This window comes from Labrus bergylta, chromosome 24 (assembly GCF_963930695.1).
Source record: "Labrus bergylta chromosome 24, fLabBer1.1, whole genome shotgun sequence".
NCBI lineage: Eukaryota > Metazoa > Chordata > Actinopteri > Labriformes > Labridae > Labrus > Labrus bergylta.
The window spans coordinates 4,801,134-4,824,848 of NC_089218.1; the positions used below are offsets into that span (position 1 = coordinate 4,801,134).

At 43.7% G+C, this 23,715-nt stretch overlaps 1 protein-coding gene across 17 annotated transcripts in view; it reads left to right on the forward strand.

Moving 5' to 3' along the window:
- Window positions 1-17,297, forward strand: part of LOC109995105 (peripheral plasma membrane protein CASK-like) — a 40,389-nt gene extending 23,092 nt beyond the window's left edge. The window contains exons 6-30 of one of the 17 annotated variants that reach the window (XM_065951727.1): window positions 1,320-1,422; window positions 1,842-2,017; window positions 2,171-2,191; window positions 2,530-2,652; window positions 2,871-2,954; window positions 4,100-4,199; window positions 5,231-5,248; window positions 6,433-6,554; window positions 6,697-6,774; window positions 7,172-7,252; window positions 9,108-9,296; window positions 9,390-9,468; window positions 9,591-9,676; window positions 9,790-9,858; window positions 9,942-10,010; window positions 10,118-10,153; window positions 10,608-10,646; window positions 11,050-11,246; window positions 11,345-11,460; window positions 12,212-12,292; window positions 13,412-13,492; window positions 13,581-13,783; window positions 13,998-14,081; window positions 14,346-14,372; window positions 15,355-17,297. In XM_065951727.1, coding sequence (XP_065807799.1) covers window positions 1,320-1,422; window positions 1,842-2,017; window positions 2,171-2,191; window positions 2,530-2,652; window positions 2,871-2,954; window positions 4,100-4,199; window positions 5,231-5,248; window positions 6,433-6,554; window positions 6,697-6,774; window positions 7,172-7,252; window positions 9,108-9,296; window positions 9,390-9,468; window positions 9,591-9,676; window positions 9,790-9,858; window positions 9,942-10,010; window positions 10,118-10,153; window positions 10,608-10,646; window positions 11,050-11,246; window positions 11,345-11,460; window positions 12,212-12,292; window positions 13,412-13,492; window positions 13,581-13,783; window positions 13,998-14,081; window positions 14,346-14,372; window positions 15,355-15,531 — 2,439 coding nt within the window. In that variant the 3' untranslated portion in view covers window positions 15,532-17,297. Of the gene's footprint in view, window positions 1-1,319; window positions 1,423-1,841; window positions 2,018-2,170; window positions 2,192-2,519; window positions 2,653-2,870; window positions 2,955-4,099; window positions 4,200-5,230; window positions 5,249-6,428; window positions 6,555-6,696; window positions 6,775-7,171; window positions 7,253-9,107; window positions 9,297-9,389; window positions 9,469-9,590; window positions 9,677-9,789; window positions 9,859-9,941; window positions 10,011-10,117; window positions 10,154-10,607; window positions 10,647-11,049; window positions 11,247-11,344; window positions 11,461-12,211; window positions 12,293-13,411; window positions 13,493-13,580; window positions 13,784-13,997; window positions 14,082-14,345; window positions 14,373-15,354 lie in introns of all 17 variants that reach the window. The other 16 variants (XM_065951726.1, XM_065951729.1, XM_065951731.1 and 13 more) reach the window with 16 other exon arrangements.
- The last annotated feature ends 6,418 nt before the right edge of the window (window positions 17,298-23,715 follow it).

The following is a 23,715-nucleotide window of genomic DNA, read 5'->3' on the forward strand; positions in this document are numbered from 1 at the left end:
TGACTGATCATTATTTTAGCCCATCAGTTGTGACTACTTAATAGGGCCCGGCCGATATGGGATCTTTGGTGCTGATCCCGATACTGATTTTAGGAAGCAACATTTTTTGATACCGGCCGATATCGTTCTGTGTTGGATCTGTAAATTTAGTTAAATGCAGTTATCAAACACTTGTGGAAAAGATTTATAATGAAGACAAGACTTGGCCACTCAACTGGAAAGTAACTGAGCATGTACGTGCTTCACCTCTCGACACTGGAGAGTTATACTGCTTGTTGCAATCCATAGAGCGTCCTCTGCTGGTGAAAGAGAACTGCCAATTTAAATAAAATGAAACTCAAATGAAATGCTTTTTGACTGGTGAATCAATCTACTGATATCCTTACATATCTACAACAAAAGTAGCCGATACCGATTACCATTGGATATCATAATATCGGCCAATTAATTTCAGGCAAACATTGTCGAGGTTTTGGTGTTGAGATGTCGCCATTGTTACAATGTGCACTAATGTGCAATTTACACATTGTCCAGAAGTTTCTGTCCAATTTTTTGAGAATACAAAACAAGACATTTCCCCTGTATTGGGTGCTTAGGAGTTTTCCTTGTTGTTGCTCTGCTGAGTGGGCGGGGTGCGTTTGCTAGCTCAACTGAGATCAGAAGCACCAGCTATCTCAAGGTCGAGGTGTCGATGATGGCTAACCTGCTGACTCTGTAACTACACTGAATGTCTTTAAATAAAGTAGGATGCAACTCAACACTTAACTCTCCACATCGGCACTTCTACTTCTGTTTCCTGTCTTCAGCAGCACCACAATGAAAGCCGTGGTTTACCGATGAGCATGTATTCTCGCTATTGTGAAACTAAAGCTTCACCAGCTAATCAAAACAAGGGATCTTGCACTTCTGCACAGAGGGGGAAAGCAAAGCTCTGCTGTGAAATGTTTCCTCTGTCTGTGGGAAGAACAATTCATAATCACGTTATCAGTTGATAAAAGTTGCACTTTGATGAGTGCACATCATCCCACTTTGTCTTTTTGATGCACACATGACACCTGTTTGAGGGTGCTCTCACTCTCTTATTATACTCATGTCAACGTTGCATGCCCATGCTTTCTGCTCATGCATTAGTAACTGCACCAATGCCGATGCCCACCTCTTTGCTAAGGAAGTGCACCGTGCTCACTCACACTAGAAAAAACAAACTGGACTTAGGGGCCAGACATGCTGTGGGTTGCTTGCACTCTTAATGGAGCGTTAACTGTTACAGTTTGACTTGTTTCCATCAATCTAACCCGCCTCTTGTATCCTCTCTGCAGCCTCACTGTGTGCTGCTGGCCTCCAAGGAGAACTCTGCCCCCGTCAAGCTGGGAGGCTTTGGAGTGGCTATACAGCTGGGAGAGTCCGGATTAGTAGCTGGAGGTAAAGTCAGATTTTTCCTCTAATAGACAGAATTGTTCGACCGTTAATCAGAGGATGGAAAAAGGATCTTTCTTGTGTCTGGTGAAGATCAGTTGCTCATTTAAATGTCCAAAGAGCGGACTCTGGCTGGGGATCAGAGTTCGTAAGCAACGGTCAGAGAAAATGTGCCTGTGGTTGCAAGATCAGCAATATTTCAGACCTGAATCATGCATGTTCCCCCACAGCAGCTCCAAATGTTCCCACGCTCCAATGACACGTAGATTAGCTCAACTCGATGAGTTGGGTTTTCTGATGGAGCGTCGTCATGGTTATTTTTAATTCAAAAAGAAATCATAAAAGGTGAATCTGTGCAGGGAGGATCATTCAAAATATGCAGCCAATCGCTCTTTAACTCGCGCCCCTCTGCGTTCTCTCATCAGGCCGGGTGGGTACCCCACACTTCATGGCGCCGGAGGTGGTCAAACGGGAGCCGTATGGCAAACCGGTGGACGTGTGGGGGTGCGGAGTCATCCTCTTCATCCTCCTGTCTGGCTGCCTTCCTTTCTACGGCACCAAGGAGCGTCTGTTTGAGGCCATCATCAAAGGGAAATACAAGGTAGGAGCAGAATCACCAGAGTGTTCCAGTCGGTCATCCCTCATCACCTCTGTGTTTCACATCAGTAATGGATATATGCCACCAAAACTAGAATACCTATCAATACCTGTTCTAAGCCATTTCTTCTTCTACCACAACCCACGCCATCCGAAGGCGAGGCAGTGCATCGTCACGGTAAATGCCGCTCACGTCTCGCCTTTAGAAAGAGTGTGAAAGGTGAAGATTAAGCGTGTCACTCAGCAGAGAAAAAAAAGGGCTGAGACAGACAGAGCGCTGAGCTTCCTGCTCGCTGCACTAACATGTAGCAGATGCAGCCGCGGCAGGCAGCTTGATGGACGACGCTGTGGTGTCGTGCGTCAAGCTGCTGCCAACGCTCATCCATTTGAACCACAAACACACACTAATACATTTCTGCTCACTCTGCATTTTCTGCCTGGTGAAATATTTAGAATAAAATGGCCTCTTTTTCCCCCCCCCCGTGTCCCTGTGTTTGTGTTCTTTTGTTCGTGCAGATGAACCCTCGACAGTGGGCCCACATTTCGGAGAGCGCCAAGGACCTGGTGAGACGCATGCTGATGCTGGACCCCGCTGAGAGGATCACCGTCTACGAGGCCCTCAACCACCCCTGGCTGAAGGCAAGAGCACATGAACGCACACAGCTGCTGGAAACCCTTTTGCACCTTAAAAGTCATTTTCGGCCCTTTGAATTCTGACTTGCAGAGCTTCCTCTTTTTTAAACCACAGCTCAGCTTTCTACATCCGTTTCTGTGAAAGTACGTGTGCATCACGTCCACCACTGTGTGTCGTCTGTTCTCTTACTAACGTGGAATTTTGGGGGTTTGTGTGTGTGCAGGAGAGGGACAGGTACGCCTACAAGATCCACCTGCCCGAGACAGTGGAGCAGCTGAGGAAGTTCAACGCCAGGAGGAAGCTGAAGGTTAGCACTGTGATGGAGTTACGAGATTTTACAGATGAGAGAAAGCGTCGCCCCCCACCCCCCACCCCCCACCCCACTCCCACCGCAACGTGCAGCTGCTTCTTATGACCTAGTTATATTCTAAGATCCTTTTAAAGGGGATTTCCTGCACCTTATCCCACATATTTTTATCTTCTTTATTTGACGTTCTGCACGCTAAAAAGCACAAAAGCCCCCAAACTCCACTGACAGAAACACTCAAAGAGTACAGACTGTGCTCGCCTACCTAGTCGGCCTGGACTTGTTAGTTAGTTAGTGTCATTTAGTCGTGTATGAGCTGAGCCTTAAAACAGCGAGGTCACACAACAACACAAACAAGGTAACTGATCAGGGCACTGTCATGTCATATCAGTTTCAGAGGACACTGGTTGTTTAAAGAGCGATTTGTGTCATCAGTGCAAACCACAAATTATGTGAAAATATGACAAAAAAGTGAATGGTTGGGGTTGGTGGGGTGGGGTGGGGGGGGGGGCTGGAAGTAGATGAGAAAAATTGCAAACAGGGGAAAACATTCCACACATCACAACGCACCCCAGAATAAGGAAGAGAAAACTCACAAGGCTGTCATGATCATGGTGAGGTCCAATAAACTATTTCCTTCCTCGTTTTTTTTTTTGCATGCCTGGAGTGCCTGTTTCCTCACCATGTGTATGTTCAAATATGATCTGATCGAGGAACACTTCAGTTAGGGCCCGACTAACTGAAGCCCGAGATATTGATCGAGGTATTTGATCCCTCAAATGCAGTTATGAAACAGTTGTGGAAAAGATATATAAGGAAGACTAGATGGTCACTCAACTGGAAAGTAACTGCACATCGTGCAAGCGCCCTCTGCTGGTGAAAGAGGACTGCTAGTGTAATACAATGAAACTCAAATTAAATGCTGTTTTACAGGTAAATAAATCTAGTAATATTGTTGCAAATCTGCTATAAAAAATTAACTGATACTGATGACTTGATATGCTAATATCGGCTGGCTGATGAATCGGTCGGGCTCTATTTTCAGTCGATGTGTCTGAATGATTCCGCGTGGTTTGAAATCAAATATCCATTCCTCCGTTGAGGCTTTTATATAACAAACATGTTCTCCCGTCTCCGTATCCCAGGGTGCAGTGCTGGCTGCTGTCTCCAGCCACAAGTTCAATTCGTACTACGGCGACCCCCCGGAGGAGATGCACGACTTCTCGGACGACCCCACCTCCTCAGGTAACTCACACGAAAAGGAACACAGTTCTCATCTAGGAAGGACTCCTAGCTAAGATCGAACACGCACCACGATTGTAACCTGACGTCCTAAAAAATGGTTGTGCAGAACTGTCACAGTCGGTGTTTCTAGCGGATTATTTTACTTCGTCATCAGCGATAGAGACAATGCAGGCTTTAACGCTCTGTACTAGTCTGTTTCAGTCGCCCAGTATGTGCCTGCAAAGTGTTTAAATTGAACTCTAATAAAAATCTGCGGTAACCTTGTCTGAGGTCAAAACAGAAACATGCATGTGCAGCGCAGAATTCCGTTCATTCACTTTCTGTGGTTTCTATTCTAAAAGGCAACTCGAGTCTTTCTGTGTCAAACGTCCGTTTTGGGAACGACGACAGATGTTGCCAAAGAAGCCTCACTTCCCTGTCTCAGTTCCCGGCTTTCACTTCCCATTGGAACCCCTTTTTTTTTTTTTTTTTTTTTTTTTACATCTCTGCAATCACAAAAAAAAAAAAAAAAAACAGAGCCTAAAAATGAGCAGAGAGTTACATCACCCACCTCATGAATCAGCGCAATGAGCTAAGCTCTGCATATTTTTCTGCTCGGTTTAAGAAGGAGCCGCTGCAGCCAGACGCACTTATACAAACACGTATGTTCTTTCTGCTGAGGCTGGCAGTCTGGCACAGTCATGCTTCCCGGTGACTGGTTTATTTTTGTAGACTCTCTCGTCCCCCCTCGCCCCCTCTCCTACCAACCCAGACGTGCGCCTGCTTCTAGATGTATGCAGTGGAGTGGATTGCTTGCAGCAGTTTTGGCAGATTATTCAGACTTGGCTGCTTTTGTTGATTTTCTCTCTGCTGTTCTGTTTCTCCTTAAACCTCTTGTTACTCCCTCCCTGCGCTCCTGCTACCTCTCTGACTCTGTCTGCCTCTCTCTCTTGTTGTGAGCTGTTAAACTGTGCACCCGTAGCTGCTGTGACCCTCCTCTAATTTCTCTCTTTCTTTGGTGTTGTTTCTTTACGCCCGCGTGCTGTCTCTAGGACTGCTAGCCGCCGAAAGTACGTATCCCCCTCCCCTCCCCAGCCATCATGACCCCCATCATCATCATCATCACCATCATGAGCATCTTTCTCTTAGTGTTGGATGATGTTAGGTCCTAATCCTGGAATAAAAAAAAGGCTCCCTCTGTCTTCTCTCCTGTCTGCCTGTGATTCTAATCCAGAGCACCTACAGATGACGCTCTGTTCATGCGTCTGCATCATGAGCTGCCGTAAACACACTCTCATCATGTTCAGACGCCGTGAAACAAAAGGTTCAGAAGAAAATGAGCTACAGCCGAATTTTATCAGGATTCTGCACAAAAAAGCTTTAATTTGTAATAAAACACAAAACGTCATTCAAGTTTAAAGTAGATTCGGCCACCAGGGAGCTCTTAATCAAAACAATAACAATCGATGACTTGGAGGCTGGCGGGGTAATCATGGGAGTGATTCTCTCTCCTACTCCTCCACCACCACCACCCCGATGAAAACGAACCCCCGAGTTGACCGCAGTCAAGACGACCGGGCGAAACCGACCTAAGGAAGACAATATCTTTACAGACGAGCTAATGTATCCGAGTGTAATTTACAGTAACAGCACAGCAGCTTTCAGAAGCAGCTCACGCTTCCTTATGTAGTGGTCTTTGACGTAAAAATCGTGTGTTTCCACGGCAACAGTCTCGACAACTCTTGAATCGACACGTCTGACATCATTCATCACATCTCCAATTCCTTCTACGTATTTTGATCTGCACATCTATTCTCACTTTGCTCCCTTTCCTTCACAGCACATTTAATTTCTCTCTCTCTCTGCTTTTACTGCTTCTTGACCTTTGACCCTCACTGTAACTTTCTGAACTGACTTTTTCCCTGATGTTCTATTGACGCCATGTCACCGCTGTTTCTCTGGTTTTTGCTGCATGTGTGGGCGATGCAGCAGGTACTTGGGGGGGGAGGGGTCTGAGTGTTTGTGTGTGTTGTTGTTGACTTGTTGTTGTTTGTCTGTTGCCTGTTTGTGTATCAGGTGGTGTGTTCATGTCTCTCGTGGTCAGTGTTTGCATTCAGTGTCGTGTCATTGGATGTGTGCAGGGACTGCTCGGTGTTGTCAGTTTGTCTGTGTTTGAAGAAGCCAGTATTTAAAGTATAACCTCTTTTTCTGTGTGTGTGTGTGTGTGTGTGTTTGTGTGTGTGTGTGTGTACAGGGGCAGTGTCACAGGTTTTGGACAGTCTAGAGGAGATTCACGCCTTGACGGACTGCAGCGAGAAAGACATGGACTTTCTGCACAGCGTCTTCCAGGATCAGCACCTCCACACCCTGTTGGATGTGAGTACACTGTAATACCACTAAGTGACCAGTAGGTGTCACTGCAGGTCAATAATCGGACCTTGTACAGCCTGTTGTGAACTGTTTTATTTTTTTATTTTTTTTATTTGTCTCTTACCGTCTAAGTTTTTTTTCTTTTCAGCTTTATGATAAAATCAACACCAGGTCTTCCCCTCAGATCCGGAACCCTCCAAGTGATGGAGTGCAGAGAGCCAAAGAGGTACACACACACACACACACACACAATTTAAGACGTTGCGCACACATTAACTTAATTTTTCGCTCTCCTTCATGTGACTTTGGCACCGTTTATTTGATGTTTTATAATTGTTTACAAAGAGTTTTTAGGGATTTCTTGAAGGTAGTGACTGAGGGGGAGTGAGGTCCAGAGGGTGGAAGCGGCTCTGGGAGCGGTCCTGTCGAGCTTTGCATCAGTACACCTGAGAGTGCAGGGGGGAATGTGCCGGTTTAGAGCTCCGACAGGTAGCAGGGCACACATATCTGGTGTAAAGTCTGGGTTACTGGTTAAGCTATGGAACAGTTTAAACCCTAACGTTATACCACCAGGAAAACAAATTATATTATTCAGTGGATTAACCGCTTCTTTTCCCCACCAGGTACTGGAGACCATCTCATGTTATCCAGAGAACATGGAGGCCAAGGAGCTCAGGAGGATTCTCACACAGCCACATTTCATGGTAGGATATCATAACTTAAACACACACACACACGGAGCATGCTTCCTCTTTGACAAACCGCATAAGTCCCTCGGCTACAAAGCTGCTTAGCACCTGAGCTTGGCGAGCCCTCGGGCATGCAGAGAAGAGGGGCACAAAGCATTAGAACTGCAGGAAGAGAAGATGTACTACTTACAGCACCACTGTGTCTATCAGCTGGTTTTTTTTGTTGTTGTTGTTTTGCTCACATTGACCGGAGACCCGAAGGAAAATCAAAATCAGGATTAGTGTTTTGAGGTGTCATCAGATCATCATGTCAAGGTAAAACACGTGTGTAGCTTCTTTTCTGGGGGCCTTTATGAGAACAGTAGAATAGAAAAAAGTCTCATTTGAGCCTTTCACTCAAGGTAAGTGGTTTTGTATACTCATTGTTCAATGCACTGTGATGGGTTAGGGTCAGAGCACAGCAGGCGGAGGTGTTTTCTTTTGTTTTTTTCTGCGCTCATGATTCAGTCAGTGTCGCTTAATGGGGCTGTCATGCCTCAAGTTTGGTTCAAATCCAATTAGCCCATCTCACTTTCTGACCTGACTGGCTGCCCTCAGACACTCCACATGTAGAGTGAGGGGGCACTTTTTTCTTTTCACTCTCCAAATTGAAACAGTCTAATACGTTTGAATATCAAAAAACTTCAATCCACAACTTCTACGATTCACTTAGCAGACGCTTTTATCCGAAGCGACGTACATCAGAGAGCAAGAACAACACAAGCAAGGATCTAGAAAAAAAGGGAACAACGTGAGTAAGAGCAAACGATCAGCTTTGAGTCTGATTGGACACACAGGTGCTGACAGGAAGTGACCAGAGGCAAAGCACAACATTGAGGGCAGTTCTTGAGAGCTCTAATCAGTATAGAAACCATCTTATAAGTCGTCGTTATCAAACAAAAACCATCGTCATTACCATCATCATCATCAATGATATTGAGTTTGGTAGTTCATTCCACCACCAGGGGGCAACAGAAGAGAATCTCACACACACACAAACATAACATGTATGTACTTTCATTCATAGGTATGTACGTTTTGTCTGTCATTTTCGTTAATTTCTTCGTCATAGGTGTAGTTTTGTCATAGTCAGGCACCTGTCTCTGTGGCTCAGGAGATAGAGGGAGGACTTGGAGTCCACAGATCGTGGGTTTGGACCTTATTAGGACACAATGAATTTTAAAGGTCTCGGTCCAAAGGAAAGACTCAAGAGGTTTTAGGTACATAGTCAAGCACCTGTCTCTGTTGCTCTGGAGTGGCTCAGTCATGCCTCATCTAAATTAATGTTTTGTACATTATTATAATAGCCAGACTTTGATTATAGATAAAGGTTGGGGGGCTTTCAGCTGCAGTCTTAACACAGTGGGTGATCTTAAACCTTGCTGTGCCTGACCAATCAGAGACATTCAGGGCTGCATGCCCTGTTCTCCAAAGTACCTGGACCTTTTTATAGAGGTAGATATTTTACCCCAGAACTGGTAGAAAGGCTGCAAAGCGTCATGGCTGTATTTCCAGTCAGAGGGTACACCTCTTTACAGTTGCCCTGCGGCACATGCGATTATTCTGCAAACTGTGTTTGAAAAAAAAAAAAAAAAAGACTGTGTGCCACTAACATGATTAGTAGCCAAAGAGGATTAGTGTAAGCCACACTCTTTCTGATGTTAGAGCCCAACACACACACTCACTGATACTGTGTACTAGCACTTGTGTTGTTTGATTTATGAGTCATTAGTGTTTTTTTCTTCGGTACTTAAGACTGTCTTGACATTAAAAAAGGAATGACTTGGATCCATGAGTATTCACGGTTCGTTACCATGTGTTCACCGTTCAGGCGTTGCTGCAGACCCACGATGTCGTCGCCCATGAGGTGTACAGCGACGAGGCACTGAGGGTGACGCCCCCGCCCACTTCCCCCTACCTGAACGGAGACTCTCCAGACAGCACCAACGGAGACATGGACCTGGAGAACGTCACCAGGGTCCGCCTCGTCCAGTTCCAGAAGAACACTGATGAGCCAATGGTGTGTACACAGAAACAAGCTTTTAGATGTGTGTGCATTGAAACGCTCTCTTCATGAAAACCCTCTGACCCTGTGTCTGTCTGTTCTTTCCAGGGCATTACTCTGAAAATGAATGAACTTAACCACTGCATTGTGGCTCGCATCATGCACGGCGGAATGATTCATCGACAAGGTATGCTCATTGAACGTTGTAGTGTAACTCACCCTGGAGCCATCTGAAATAACCCCTCCTGGCGTTGCCGTGTCAACAGCCTCATTTGTAGCGTTTATTCCTTCATTCTTTCCTCGCTTCAGGGACTCTGCACGTCGGAGACGAGATCCGGGAGATTAACGGCATCAGCGTCGCCAATCAGACGGTGGAACAGCTCCAGAAGATGCTGGTGAGACACAGATCAGACATTTAGACTTTGCACATCCAGTATTCATAATCAGTATGAATGTACTGGTTCTTACAAAGTGGGAGGAGTCAAAGGTCTAACATGCATTTTCACAGAGGGAGATGAGGGGGAGCATCACCTTCAAGATCGTTCCCAGTTACCGATCCCAGTCCATGTCCTGTGAGGTAAGGAATCAAAAACGCACATTTGAACACATTTCCTGCACAGACCACGAGGGATAAAGTGATTTTTGCATTTTCTGTTGCAGAAAGAATCACCAGATGTGTCCCGACAGTCGCCGGCAAACGGTCACGCCAGCGTTACAAGCTCCATCCTGGTGGGTGTCAGCCTATAACACAAACACAAAGAAAACAGTTCACATGGTAGTTATGGGATGGTATGAACCCCTGTCATTTATCTCTCTCCCCCCCCCCCCCCCCACAGGACCTGCCATCGACGATCCAGCCTAAAGGGCGTGTGGTAAGATTTGCTTCTCCTTCACTTCACAAAGACACTCCCAAACTAGATTTCTGCTCCAATACTTAACGACACACTCGCAATGCATGTACACTTGTATACTCTTTTACTTCCATTACTCCTCTTTCTGTTTTTATCATAATACTCACCAATGTCGGGCCTCAGAAGGATCAGAGAGGATTCCTGCACTGCTGTAAAAAAAAAAAAAAATAGGAAGTTCACATTATTAGTCTCAGCTCCCTCTTCTCATTTATTGATTTGGATCATTTGTGTCCCTCTCATGTCGTCTCAATCACGCCCCGAGATCACACAGACGCACACACTGCAGTGAAATATTTAATCGTCAGCACCCCCTTGTGGATCCCTCATGACATCCTCCTCGTTTATACCCCCAACATTTTTCTACCGCATGATATACGTGTAAGTGTGTGTGTGTGTGATGCTCTCAACCCCATAGATCTCCAGACCGGCTATCAAGGACAAATTGTCCATCAAGGTAAGATGTCTCTAAGTGGACCCTCAGTAGACGTAGATCCCAGCTCGTCCCGCCCCCATCGCAAAGTGTGGTTCCCCATCGTAGTCGTGTATAGATCCCATGCTAGCTCTCAAGGCTGACTTTGGTAGTGGATATAAAAGTGGATATGGCCACAGGCAGAGTTGTGGTGCAGTGCTTTTCTGATCATTGTTGTCGTGCTGTGTCTGTGCCCTTTCCTGCTTCAGCTTTAATGCTCCCTCTGCTGTCTTTTAGCGCACAATTAGAAGCATCAGCACTGCATTTGATGCGGATGTTGCAGTCTTATGGGCAGCCTGGCCCATCACATTTCTGTCCTGTTGAGCTACTCTTTCCTTCTGTTGTCAAGCGTTTTCTTTTTTTTTGTCTCCGTGTCCGGCTCTTGCAGATTTACGTACGTGCTCAGTTCGAGTATGACCCATCCAAAGACGACCTCATCCCGTGTAAGGAGGCCGGGATCCGTTTCCGGGTGGGCGACATTATTCAGATCATCTCCAAGGACGATCACAACTGGTGGCAGGGGAAGCTGGAGAACACAAAGAACGGCACGGCGGGCCTCATCCCGTCGCCTGAGCTGCAAGAGTGGTGAGAAAAACAAAATCACTTTTAACCTGTGCAGGATTCCTGCATGCATTCATACACCCAGGCACTAAAGCAAAACAACTCCTGTCTGGATTGAACAGGCGTGTGGCGTGCATAGCGATGGAGAAGACCAAACAGGAACAACAGGCCAGCTGCACCTGGTTTGGCAAGAAGAAGAAACAGTACAAAGACAAGTACCTGGCCAAGCACAACGCAGGTAAGCCAACTGAAAGAACAGCCTCACAACAGAGTAACACAGCTAAGCTAACTATACATACAATGTAAGAATCTTTTTTAACAAATCCCCTTTGAATGTCAGGTTTGTGTAACCGCTGCACGCCTGTCTCCCTCCGACAGACCTTTCCTACTGCTGTCTCAGTTTGCTTTTTGGTTTCAGTCACTAACAGCGTTGTAATTAACAGCTTTTGACAATTTGAGTTTGTGTTGATTTTTTTTGTCTTCTCTGGTGTCTGTTTATTAACCCTCCGCTCCTCCGCCCTTTGTCCATATTTCATGCTGTCTCTTACCCAATGACATGGCTGCATGTAAGTAACTGCAGACAGCTGGCGTCAAGCCTCTGTGTTTTTTTTCTCCCTCCTCCTTATGTCTCCTTGACTTCTGAGCGATAGCCGTTTGTTTGGTTTCTGATCAGTTAGATAATGCTAATTTGATGGGATGCTAGTCAGCTTTAAATCACTCAGCTTACAAAGGTCAGTGCAGATGAGCACGTTTTAAAGCTTTCTCATCAGGCTGTTAGAAAACATTGGAAATAATAAATCTCATTTGCACTGACACGGCTGAAGTCCACCAGGCGCGAGTTATTTAAAGAGACATACACATACAAGCCTGATGCAAAGTCCTGGTCTTTATCAAGTGTACAACAACATTTAAATGTATCACACATTCTTTCACATGGAGTACAATCCAGTCCCGCGTGCTTACCTAACGTCTCTCTCTCTCTCCCGCAGTGTTTGACCAACTAGATCTGGTGACGTACGAGGAAGTGGTCAAACTGCCGTCGTTCAAGAGGAAAACGCTGGTGCTGCTTGGTGAGGAGACAGAAAACGTTGTGTTTGTTCATGCAGGGAGGTCAAATATGAAATAATTCAAGTCTTAAAAAAGAAATGCCTACCATGAAGTTATTTTTTTAAGTGCAGTTCCTCAAGTGTCCACTTGGGGCAAACTGCAAAGCCAAGAAATCCCTCTGTTTTCATTTCTTGAGGCAGAAACCTCGAGCAAAACCCGACTCGTGTAGAACAGCCATCCGCTGAACCTGGAATAAAGACAAACAGAGCAACAACAACAATGAATAAGATAGATTTAGGGTTGGAAATTAGCTCTTGTTTGAAACTTCTACAAAAAATATACACGCTTTGTTTTCAAAAATATCTTCAGCCGCTGTGCATTCAGTTCACTGTACAAAAACACTTTCATATCCCTCCAGCACTAAATATATTTCTGTTCAGTTTGCATCACAGCTGGATGTTTCTTCTCCCTCCACGTTATAGATCATCTCAGTAAACACGCTTGAGTTTGTTTGGACTCGATCAAAAACACAACATCCTGCTGCAACAAACAATGACTAGAGCAGCAAATCGGGATTCATCCACCGCTGAAAATAGTCCCTCAGAAATGCATCTTTATAATGTTTTTTTACAATTTATTTTGCGGGTGGGTGACAGATGAATGTGCTCAAATTACCGGTCAAAGAGGCAGGTAGGCCAAAACAGTTGCTTTCCAACCCTGCTACAGTCAGTAACAATGTTCAACGTGTGTGTAGTATTAGCAGTAACAGGTAAGAGTGATTATAGAGCAGATCAGTCTAATATTAACATCACTGCACTGATGGTGAAACATCAGACTGGTGGAGGTCATTGGACTGTTTCAATGAGGATCTGAGTGTGGACACTTTAACCCTGTGGAACATATTGGAGATGTGGGATACTCACAGCCTTGTCAGCGCCTTCCTCCTTTTCTGACGTGGTGATGTTCTTCTCTGTTGGATGTCCTGTCGAGCATGTCACCTACAATAACAAAAGTACATCTCTTAGTTTTGTCTGAGCGCTTCATAGTCTGACACGTCACAAAAAAGAGCCGTACTCTCTATAAACTGAGCGGCGATATATGAATGTATAATGAGTTCAATTCAACTGTCTCCTTTCATTCAGGTGCTCATGGAGTTGGCAGGAGGCACATCAAGAACACACTCATCACCAAACACCCCGACCGCTTCGCCTACCCCATCCCTCGTAAGAAGACACACACTCCGTCAAAACACCACAATCACTTCATCTGTTCTTTCAGCTGACTTGTCCATGAATCCATGTCTCCGCTCAGACACAACACGGCCTCCCAAGAAGGACGAGGAGAACGGGAAGAACTACTACTTTGTCTCCCACGACCAGATGATGCAGGACATCAGCAACAACGACTACCTGGAGTACGGCAGCCACGAGGACGCCATGTACGGCACCAGGCTGGAAACCATCAGGCAGATCCATACGCAGGGCATGATCTCCATCCTGGATGTGGAACCACAGGTGAGAAAAGATTCACGATAACAGCACCACTGGGTATAATGAGGAAAGGAAGTCAGGATTATTAACCCCAAGAAGGGTCTTCAGTTGACCCAACAACAAGGATTATTTACAGCTGCTAGAATGTTAAACGCTCACTTCTGTCGATGTACCTCAGAACAACCCTCACACTAGTTACAGATATGTTACACCTCTCTCTCTCTCTCTCTCTCATCAGGCACTAAAGATCCTCAGGACGGCCGAGTTTGCTCCCTATGTCGTCTTCATCGCAGCGCCCACCATCACCCCAGGAATGACCGAGGTACCGTCACAGACTCTCTCTCTCTCTCTCTCTCATGCTAGATCTATTTGCACATACTAACTCATTTCAAATGCAGCCATGCTGGCATTTAAGTCTGAATTCAGATGAATTCAAACAACAGTGTGAACATCTTATCTCTTCCCGTCACCTTTTTTTTTAAATTTGCTTCGCTCAAAGTTTCTCTAACTGCACGTTTCTTGGATGCTTTAAGTGTGTCTGTCTTTTCTTTGGCATGCCTGTTTTTTTTTCCATTTTCACCCAAAGGTCCCAAAGTGGTGCAGAAAACTGCCTGTGAGTACTCGGTTCAGTGTTCAGTGTGAAGTATTGTAGGAGGAGGCGTGTGTGGCCTCGTCGTGTGTGTGTGTGTGTAGCTCTAGTGGTTTGTCTAGCTTTGTCCACTCTCATTCCCCGTGATTTCCTCTAAATCCTCTAATCCCTCCAAATAATCCTCTTAATTGTGTGCTGGCTCTTTGGTGCATCTTCATTTTTTGGTGTAACTTCATCTCTACTTCTGTTTTTCCCCCGGAGTGAATTTGGAGAAGGGAAATTATTTAGGTCGATTTTTACCAAATAGATTAGAACTTTTGTTTCAAGCCTGCGTTGGTGGTCTGTGCAACAAGTCGTTCACTTATTAAAGGCAGCTTTGCTCCTTCCCCAATCAAACAGTTTAAATCACTTTTACAGTTACAATGTACTCATTACATGCCAAGGACAAATAGAGAGATGATCATGTCAAGAAAACTCGTAACAATCATTATCAGTACCATGACTCAAAGATAAACCCGGGAAGAAACCAGTATTATAAACTATCTACCAGCTGCTGGTGATGTACATTTGATAACTGATAACTGATATACTGGGAGAAAAGAATTCTGATACCGATATATTTCTGTGATGTGTAGATCGACAGCGATACTCACATGATCCCTCAGTTAAACACTTGTAGAAAAGGATGACAACTGGAAAGTAACTGAGCATGAATGTGCATCAGCGCCCTCTGCTGGTGAAAGAGAACTGCTAGTGTAATACAATGAAACTCATTGGAAATAAAAATTTGACCGGTGAATAAATGTACTAGTATCGGGGTATATCAGATATAATTGGTCAATGCCGATAGTCAGGTGATATACTGAAATGATCGGTCAGGCTTTAAAAATAAAAGTTCTGCGATCTTGACGATCCTACGCCAGACCACAGACGGAGCCTTGAAGCACATCACTGAAACAAACAGAAAACATCACTGAACTGTCTTCCCTCTTGTCGCTCCCCTCAGGACGACTCTCTCCAGCGGCTGCAGAAGGAATCCGAGATGCTGCAACGGACCTACGCCCACTACTTCGACCAGACGGTCATCAACAACGAGATCGACGACACCATCCGCATGCTGGAGGAGGCCGTCGACCTGGTGTCCACCACCTCCCAGTGGGTGCCCGTCTCCTGGGTCTACTGACACACGCTCAACGACAACGAGCTCGTCACCCTCAACGGCCATCGCCATCTCTGATCTGACACGGAGGCTAAACTTTGGTCACACCCCTTCCCCCTCCCCCCCCCCCCCCTCCCCCACACGAGTCACGTCTCTGTCATCAGAATCATCTGTGTAGATAATCTGTTGCTGAAAAAGAAGGGAAGAGAAGAAGCTAAAGACTCTGACGCCTCACTACAGAGACTTCTTCCCGCCCCGCCCCCTTTTTCTCAACACTCTCAAAGGCATATTGATGTGTACATATATACATATATATATAAATGATTACAAACTACGTGAATATGGTTCTGTCCTTACATAGTCGACGGCTGGGGAGTGGAGGGGCAGTGTGGTAGATATTTTGTACTTTTCTTTTCTAATCGATGGATGGGTGGTAATACTGGAAAGGCAATAGCGAGCATGACCATAAAGCAGTCTTATGTGGGTGCCTGTGTGTGAGTGTGTGTGTGTCGACCTTTAAAAGGCACTTCTTGTGGTACTGTGTCCTCCTCTCCGACATCCCCCTCTAATCTCCTCGGGCCTCTGTGACAAACAGGCCGAGCTTTGAAGCACATAAGAAGCTGCTACAAGTGGCGACAAGTGACTCCCTCAGCGACAAATGCAAGTTTGAGAGAAGCAAAAAAGCACAGGAAACTTGGCAGTTTCGCCCTCCCTCACCCTCTCCCGCAACCCCTCTATTTATTTCTCTGGCCCTCTGTGCCTGTCAGTCTGTTGAAGGAGCACACTGCATCCCTCTGCGCTGTCCTTCCATGTGTTGCTGTAGCCCGTTGTACCATGCTTCCTTTCCCCGACCTCGGATGTTTACATCTCTGTTTGCACAAAATGGACAATGAAGAAGACGTGTACGGCATCTCGTCACCTCACCGGTTTTTTTTTTTTTTTTACTTTCTCTTGCTATGTTTACCCCCCTGTCCCTCTGTACACAACATGCTAATGAGTGGACCTGGACTATCGTTCTTGTGGGCATGATGAGATATGAAAAAGCACCTGCATTGACCACTAAACACGGCTCCTGAGCTGGGGAAAAAAAAAACTCAACAGAAAGAAGAGAGACACGCCCCATCGGAGCCTCGGGGGATGAAGTCAGTAACACCTATGCACGACCCCTGGTCTCTGGCCAGGCGGGTCGCCACGACAACCACTTTCTTCTTTCCTAGGAAAAAAAACAAAAGTGAGCCGTGTTCATAGGAATGTGTGTGTGGGAGGGGAGGGCCTCATGTAGGTGGGATACATCCAATCTTAGAGCCACCGTTTTGGAACTGTTAACTGTTGTCTTTAAAAATATTAAAAAGGAGTATTCTTGTTTTTGAGGGAGGAGAAAAATAACTCTAAATTTTGTGTGTAAATGTTTCAATGGTGCGTACGTCATACGAGTTAATTACCACGAGCCAGTGTATATTAATCCTTCAAAAGAAGCTCGCTATGTGACATAACCTCTCTTCACGCTTCAGCTGAAGTGGCACCGAAGCCGCCACACCTGCATAACCTCAGTAGAAAAAAGGTACGCCGGTTCAGAGGTGTTAAAAAAAATGACGTCGACGTGAATGATAAGCTGTACGGTGCGGCTGCTGCTGCTGCTGTTCCACTTCAGGTGAAGTGTTTTTTCATTTCAAGTCCTGTGTAAATTACCTCTGCAAATGACTCAAGCAGCTCTTCTGTATGAAATGTTGTTCTTTTTTTGTTATTTCATTTTTCAAAAAAATATATTTCCTTTTACGTGTTTAAAGTAACCTGCCTCTTGACTCTTTCCTGATGTGTGCACGTGTGAAAAAAAGACCCAACAAGCTGTCATGGCAGTTCAGAAAGACACTTGGCCCAGGATGCAGTTCCCAAAAAAGCCAATCGGGGTTAGTAGAAGCAAAACGACATTATGCAAAGCATGTTGCATATCAAAACAAATTAGCATGGTTAAGAAACACCGTGAGCAAAACTGAAAACAAAGATAAAAGAAACATTTTGTATTTTCACAAAGAGCAGGCAGTTTGGATTTTGAGGAACTGGTTAACTCAGAAAAATCCAGCAGATTCCTATTTTGTCATGTGAATGAGACATCTGTCATGGCTATCCCCCTCAACAGTTTAACACACAAGACCCTTAGCTTACATCACTGCAAAGTTCTGCAGAGTTATATGTTCACCAGTTAAAAGGAAGAATACAATATTTCTCTGCTGAATACTGCAGCATTGAAGTTTGAAAGAGAGAAGAACTGACTGAAGAAATGGTCACTGATACAGCTGAGTCAAACTGCCTTTGAAGCAAACATTCATGTGTGTCCTTCGACTCTTATTGAACATCTCACGGGTCCCTGGCAGGAATGGAACCACAGCAACAAACGTGAATCCTCCAAAAATACAAGAAAGTGCAATATTATTCATCTTTTCTTCCCCAGTTTTTACAGGAAAGCATAAATCCATTCAGTTAACATCTCAAAATTAAGTGCTCTTGGTTAAGTTTATGGTAACTATAATAATAAAGTCCTGCCTGCAAGACAACACTCGGGTACACAAATCTCAAGTATAGCAGCAGGCTGCAAAGCGCGACCTCTAGAGGCGGAACACTTGCAACGTACGTGTTCAAAACTACAAAAACTTTACAGAAAGTCAGTACACAATACTAAGTACCTCAAAGACATGTAGTTTGTGAATTTTTTTTAACTAATAGGAAATTAAACTGCAAAATTCAAGAAAAGCAAAGCACCAGCGACACAAACACATGAGCATCCGGTTTACCTTCCGGGTGTGGGCGGAAGTGCTCACCTAAAACAGCGGTGTCAAAACTGTACTGTCGCTGACAGTTTCGCTTGAGGTGCCGCTCTGCTTTACACTTATGTAATTAAAGTAAATTTCATTATTATCATCCATTTTTAAGAATTGGGCCTAAACCAAAGCTCTTTTTATGCCTGATTATATTATGTTGTAAAAGTCTGACGGTTATTTCAATGTGCCAAGACTTAAAAACAGGAGCAGGTCATAAAAGAACAGACTGCACTGTATAGTAAAACACGTAAAACAGTGACTAGCCACATGTAAACACAAATCAGTTTTGACACTCTTAAGCCCAGACTGTGACTTCAATAAATTAAACATTAAGTGTCCTCCTGCGCCTTTTATTTGAAAGCACAAATGGAGCAACCTGAAACACCTTGTGTGAATAAATACTGAAGATTGTCTTCATCCGACATAACCGAAAACATATCTGGACTGTCTTTTACTCATTAAATCCAATATAGTCACATATTTTGGAGGGGGGGGGGGCACAAAATCACTAAACCCACTGGGGATGGTTATTCTGTAAATTTATGATAATAAAGTCGTATATTTATTACGAGATTAAACGAGTTACAGACCAGCCTGCGCGGAAATTATGAAAGAAGAACTTTTAAAGTCTTTTTTACGAGATTAATGTCGCCTGGGTTAAAAAAAAATCGCAAACGTGGAGCATCTTGTTATTTTAGTAAAGGTTTCGCAAATAGGCTACTTCCTTGTGCTGTCGGTAAAAAACTGTTCAACATAAGTTTTCATATCAACTTGCAAGGACTTGTATCTGTAAAATGATGAATAAGCAGGACACAAACTGGCTCTGCACATAACCTAGAAACTGTAACAAGGCAGACAAGTGCAATTCAGACCAAAATATCCCATAGTTGTGTTGGGGCTTTACTATATGAAACTACACATGCTTTGGCACATCATCTTCACATTGTCGTAAATATAAGGACCCTAAAAAGATAGGCTACTGCAAGAAACTATGGCTTTTTTCCGAAGACAGAACCACACTGACTTGGAGGAAGTTGTGTCTGCGGAGGAACAGACTTTAAGACTTCTCCTTCCATCATTTCTGCGCAGGCTGGTCTCGAACACAGGAATATTCTCGACTCACTGCAGTGTTGCCAGATTTGCTGGCCTCTCCAGCATTCCAAAGGTGAAAGAGATGAGGAACAGGAACTCAACTGTGAATCACTTTGGGATGACCAAAATGTCAAATGTTGAAGAAAGTACGGTTTTCGACGAAAATGCACTTTCGGATGAATACAATGGCAATTGTTGACGAAAGTACGGTTGTTGACGAGAATGCGCTTTCGGATGAATAAAATGGCACATGTTGACGAAAGCAGGGTTGTTGATGAAAATGCTCTTTCGGATTAGAAAAAAATCACAAATCTTGACGGAAATGCGCTTTCGGATGAATAAAATGGCAAATGTCGACAAAAATGCGCTTTCAGATGAACAAAATGACAAATGTTGACGAAAGTACGGTTTCCGACGAAAATGCGCTTTCGGATGAATAAAATGGCAAATGTTGACGAAAGTACGGTTTTCGACGTAAATGCGCTTTCGGATGAATAAAATGGCAAATGTTGACGAAAGTACGGTTGTTGACGAAAATGCGCTTTCAGATTAATAAAATGGCAAATGTTGACGAAAATGTGCTTTCGGATGAATTAAATGGCAAATGTTGACGAAAATACGGTTGTTGACGACAATGCGCTTTCGGATGAATAAAATGGCAAATGTTGACGAAAGTACGGTTTTCGACGTAAATGCGCTTTCGGATGAATAAAATGGCAAATGTTGACGAAAGTACGGTTTTCGACGAAAATGCGCTTTCGGATGAATAAAATGGCAAATGTTGACGAAAGTACGGTTTTCGACGAGAATGCGCTTTCGGATGAATAAAATGGCAAATGTTGACGAAAGTACGGTTGTTGACGAAAATGCGCTTTCGGATTATAAAATGACAAATGTTGACGAAAGTAAGGTTTTCGACGATAATGCGCTTTCGGATGAATAAAATGGCAAATGTTGACGAAAATGCGCTTTCGGATGAATAAAATGGCAAATGTTGACGAAAATGCGCTGTCGGATGAATAAAATGGCAAATGTTGACGAAAGTACGGTTTTCGACGAAAATGCGCTTTCGGATGAATAAAATGGCAAATGTTGACGAAAGTACGGTTTTCGACGTAAATGCGCTTTCGGATGAATAAAATGGCAAATGTTGACGAAAGTACGGTTTCGGATGAATAAAGTGGCAAATGTTGACGAAAGTACGGTTGTTGACGAAAATGCGCTTTCGGATGAATAAAATGGCAAATGTTGACGAAAGTACAGTTGTTGACAAAAATGCGCTTTCAGATGAATAAAATGGCAGATGTTGACGGAAATGTGCTTTCGGATTATAAAATGACAAATGTTGACGAAAATGCGCTTTCGGAGGAATAAAATGGCAAATGTTGACGAAAGTATGGTTTTCGACGAAAATGCGCTTTCGGATGAATAAACTGGCAAATGTTGACGAAAATACGGTTTTCGACGAAAATGCGCTTTCAGATGAATAAAATGGCAAATGTTGACGAAAGTACGGTTTTCGACGAAAATGCGCTTTCGGAGGAATAAAATGGCAAATGTTGACGAAAGTACGGTTTTCGACGAAAATGCGCTTTCGGATGAATAAAATGGCAAATGTTGACGAAAGTACAGTTGTTGACAAAAATGCGCTTTCAGATTAATAAAATGGCAAATGTTGACGAAAGTACGGTTGTTGACGAAAATGCGCTTTCGGATGAATAAAGTGGCAAATGTTGACGAAAGTACGGTTTTCGGATGAATAAAATGGCAAATGTTGACGAAAGTACAGTTGTTGAGAAAAATGCGCTTTCAGATTAATAAAATGGCAAATGTTGACGAAAATGTGCTTTCGGATGAATTAAATGGCAAATGTTGACGAAAGTACGGTTGTTGACGTAAATGCGCTTTCGGATGAATAAAATGGCAAATGTTGACGAAAGTACGGTTGTTGACGTAAATGCGCTTTCGGATGAATAAAATGGCAAATGTTGACGAAAGTACGGTTGTTGACGAAAATGCGCTTTCGGATGAATAAAATGGCAAATGTTGACGAAAGTACGGTTTCGGATGAATAAAGTGGCAAATGTTGACGAAAGTACGGTTGTTGACGAAAATGCGCTTTCGGATGAATAAAATGGCAAATGTTGACGAAAGTACAGTTGTTGACAAAAATGCGCTTTCAGATGAATAAAATGGCAGATGTTGACGGAAATGTGCTTTCGGATTATAAAATGACAAATGTTGACGAAAATGCGCTTTCGGAGGAATAAAATGGCAAATGTTGACGAAAGTATGGTTTTCGACGAAAATCCGCTTTCGGATGAATAAACTGGCAAATGTTGACGAAAATACGGTTTTCGACGAAAATGCGCTTTCAGATGAATAAAATGGCAAATGTTGACGAAAGTACGGTTTTCGACGAAAATGCGCTTTCGGAGGAATAAAATGGCAAATGTTGACGAAAGTACGGTTTTCGACGAAAATGCGCTTTCGGATGAATAAAATGGCAAATGTTGACGAAAGTACAGTTGTTGACAAAAATGCGCTTTCAGATTAATAAAATGGCAAATGTTGACGAAAGTACGGTTGTTGACGTAAATGCGCTTTCGGATGAATAAAATGGCAAATGTTGACGAAAGTACGGTTGTTGACGTAAATGCGCTTTCGGATGAATAAAATGGCAAATGTTGACGAAAGTACGGTTTTCGACGAAAATGCGCTTTCGGATGAATCAAATGGCAAATGTTGACGAAAGTACGGTTGTTGACGAAAATGCGCTTTCGGATGAATCAAATGGCAAATGTTGACGAAAGTACGGTTGTTGACGAAAATGCGCTTTCGGATAAATAAAATGGCAAATGTTGACGAAAGTACGATTGTTGACGTAAATGCGCTTTCGGATGAATAAAATGGCAAATGTTGACGAAAGTACGGTTTTCGACGTAAATGCGCTTTCGGATGAATAAAATGGCAAATGTTGACGAAAGTACGGTTTTCGACGTAAATGCGCTTTCGGATGAATAAAATGGCAAATGTTGACGAAAGTACGGTTTCGGATGAATAAAATGGCAAATGTTGACGAAAGTACGGTTTCGGATGAATAAAATGGCAAATGTTGACGAAAATGCGCTTTCGGATGAATAAAGTCGCAAATGTTGACGAAAGTACGGTTGTTGACGAGAATGCGCTTTCGGAAGAATAAAATGGCAAATGTTGACGAAAGTACGGTTTTCGACGATAATGCGCTTTCGGATGAATAAAATGGCAAATGTTGACAAAAGTATGGTTTTCGACGAAAATGCGCTTTCAGATGAATAAAATGGCAAATGTTGACGAAAGTACAGTTTTCGACGTAAATGCGCTTTCGGATGAATAAAATGGCAAATGTTGACGAAAGCACGGTTGTTGACAAAAATGCGCTTTCGGATGAATCAAATGGCAAATGTTGACGAAAATGCGCTTTCGGATGAATCCAATGGCAAATGTTGACGAAAGTACGGTTTTCGACGAAAATGCGCTTTCGGAGGAATAAAATGGCAAATGTTGACGAAAGTACGGTTTTCGACGTAAATGCGCTTTCGGATGAATAAAATGGCAAATGTTGACGAAAGTACGGTTTTCGACGTAAATGCGCTTTCGGATGAATAAAATGGCAAATGTTGACGAAAATGCGCTTTCGGATGAATAAAGTGGCAAATGTTGACGAAAGTACGGTTGTTGACGAAAATGCGCTTTCGGATGAATAAAATGGGAAATGTTGACGAAAGTACAGTTGTTGACAAAAATGCGCTTTCAGATTAATAAAATGGCAAATGTTGACGAAAGTACGGTTGTTGACGACAATGCGCTTTCGGATGAATAAAATGGCAAATGTTGACGAAAGTACGGTTTTCGACGTAAATGCGCTTTCGGATGAATAAAATGGCAAATGTTGACGAAAGTACGGTTGTTGACGAAAATGCGCTTTCGGATGAATAAAGTCGCAAATGTTGACGAAAGTACGGTTGTTGACGAAAATGCGCTTTCGGATGAATGAAGTCGCAAATGTTGACGAAAGTACGGTTTTCGACGAAAATGCGCTTTCGGATGAATAAAATGGCAAATGTTGACGAAAGTACGGTTTTCGACGAAAATGCGCTTTCGGATGAATAAAATGGCAAATGTTGACGAAAGTACGGTTTTCGACGAAAATGCGCTTTCGGATGAATAAAATGGCAAATGTTGACGAAAGTACGGTTGTTGACGAAAATGCGCTTTCGGATGAATAAAATGGCAAATGTTGACGGAAGTACAGTTTTCG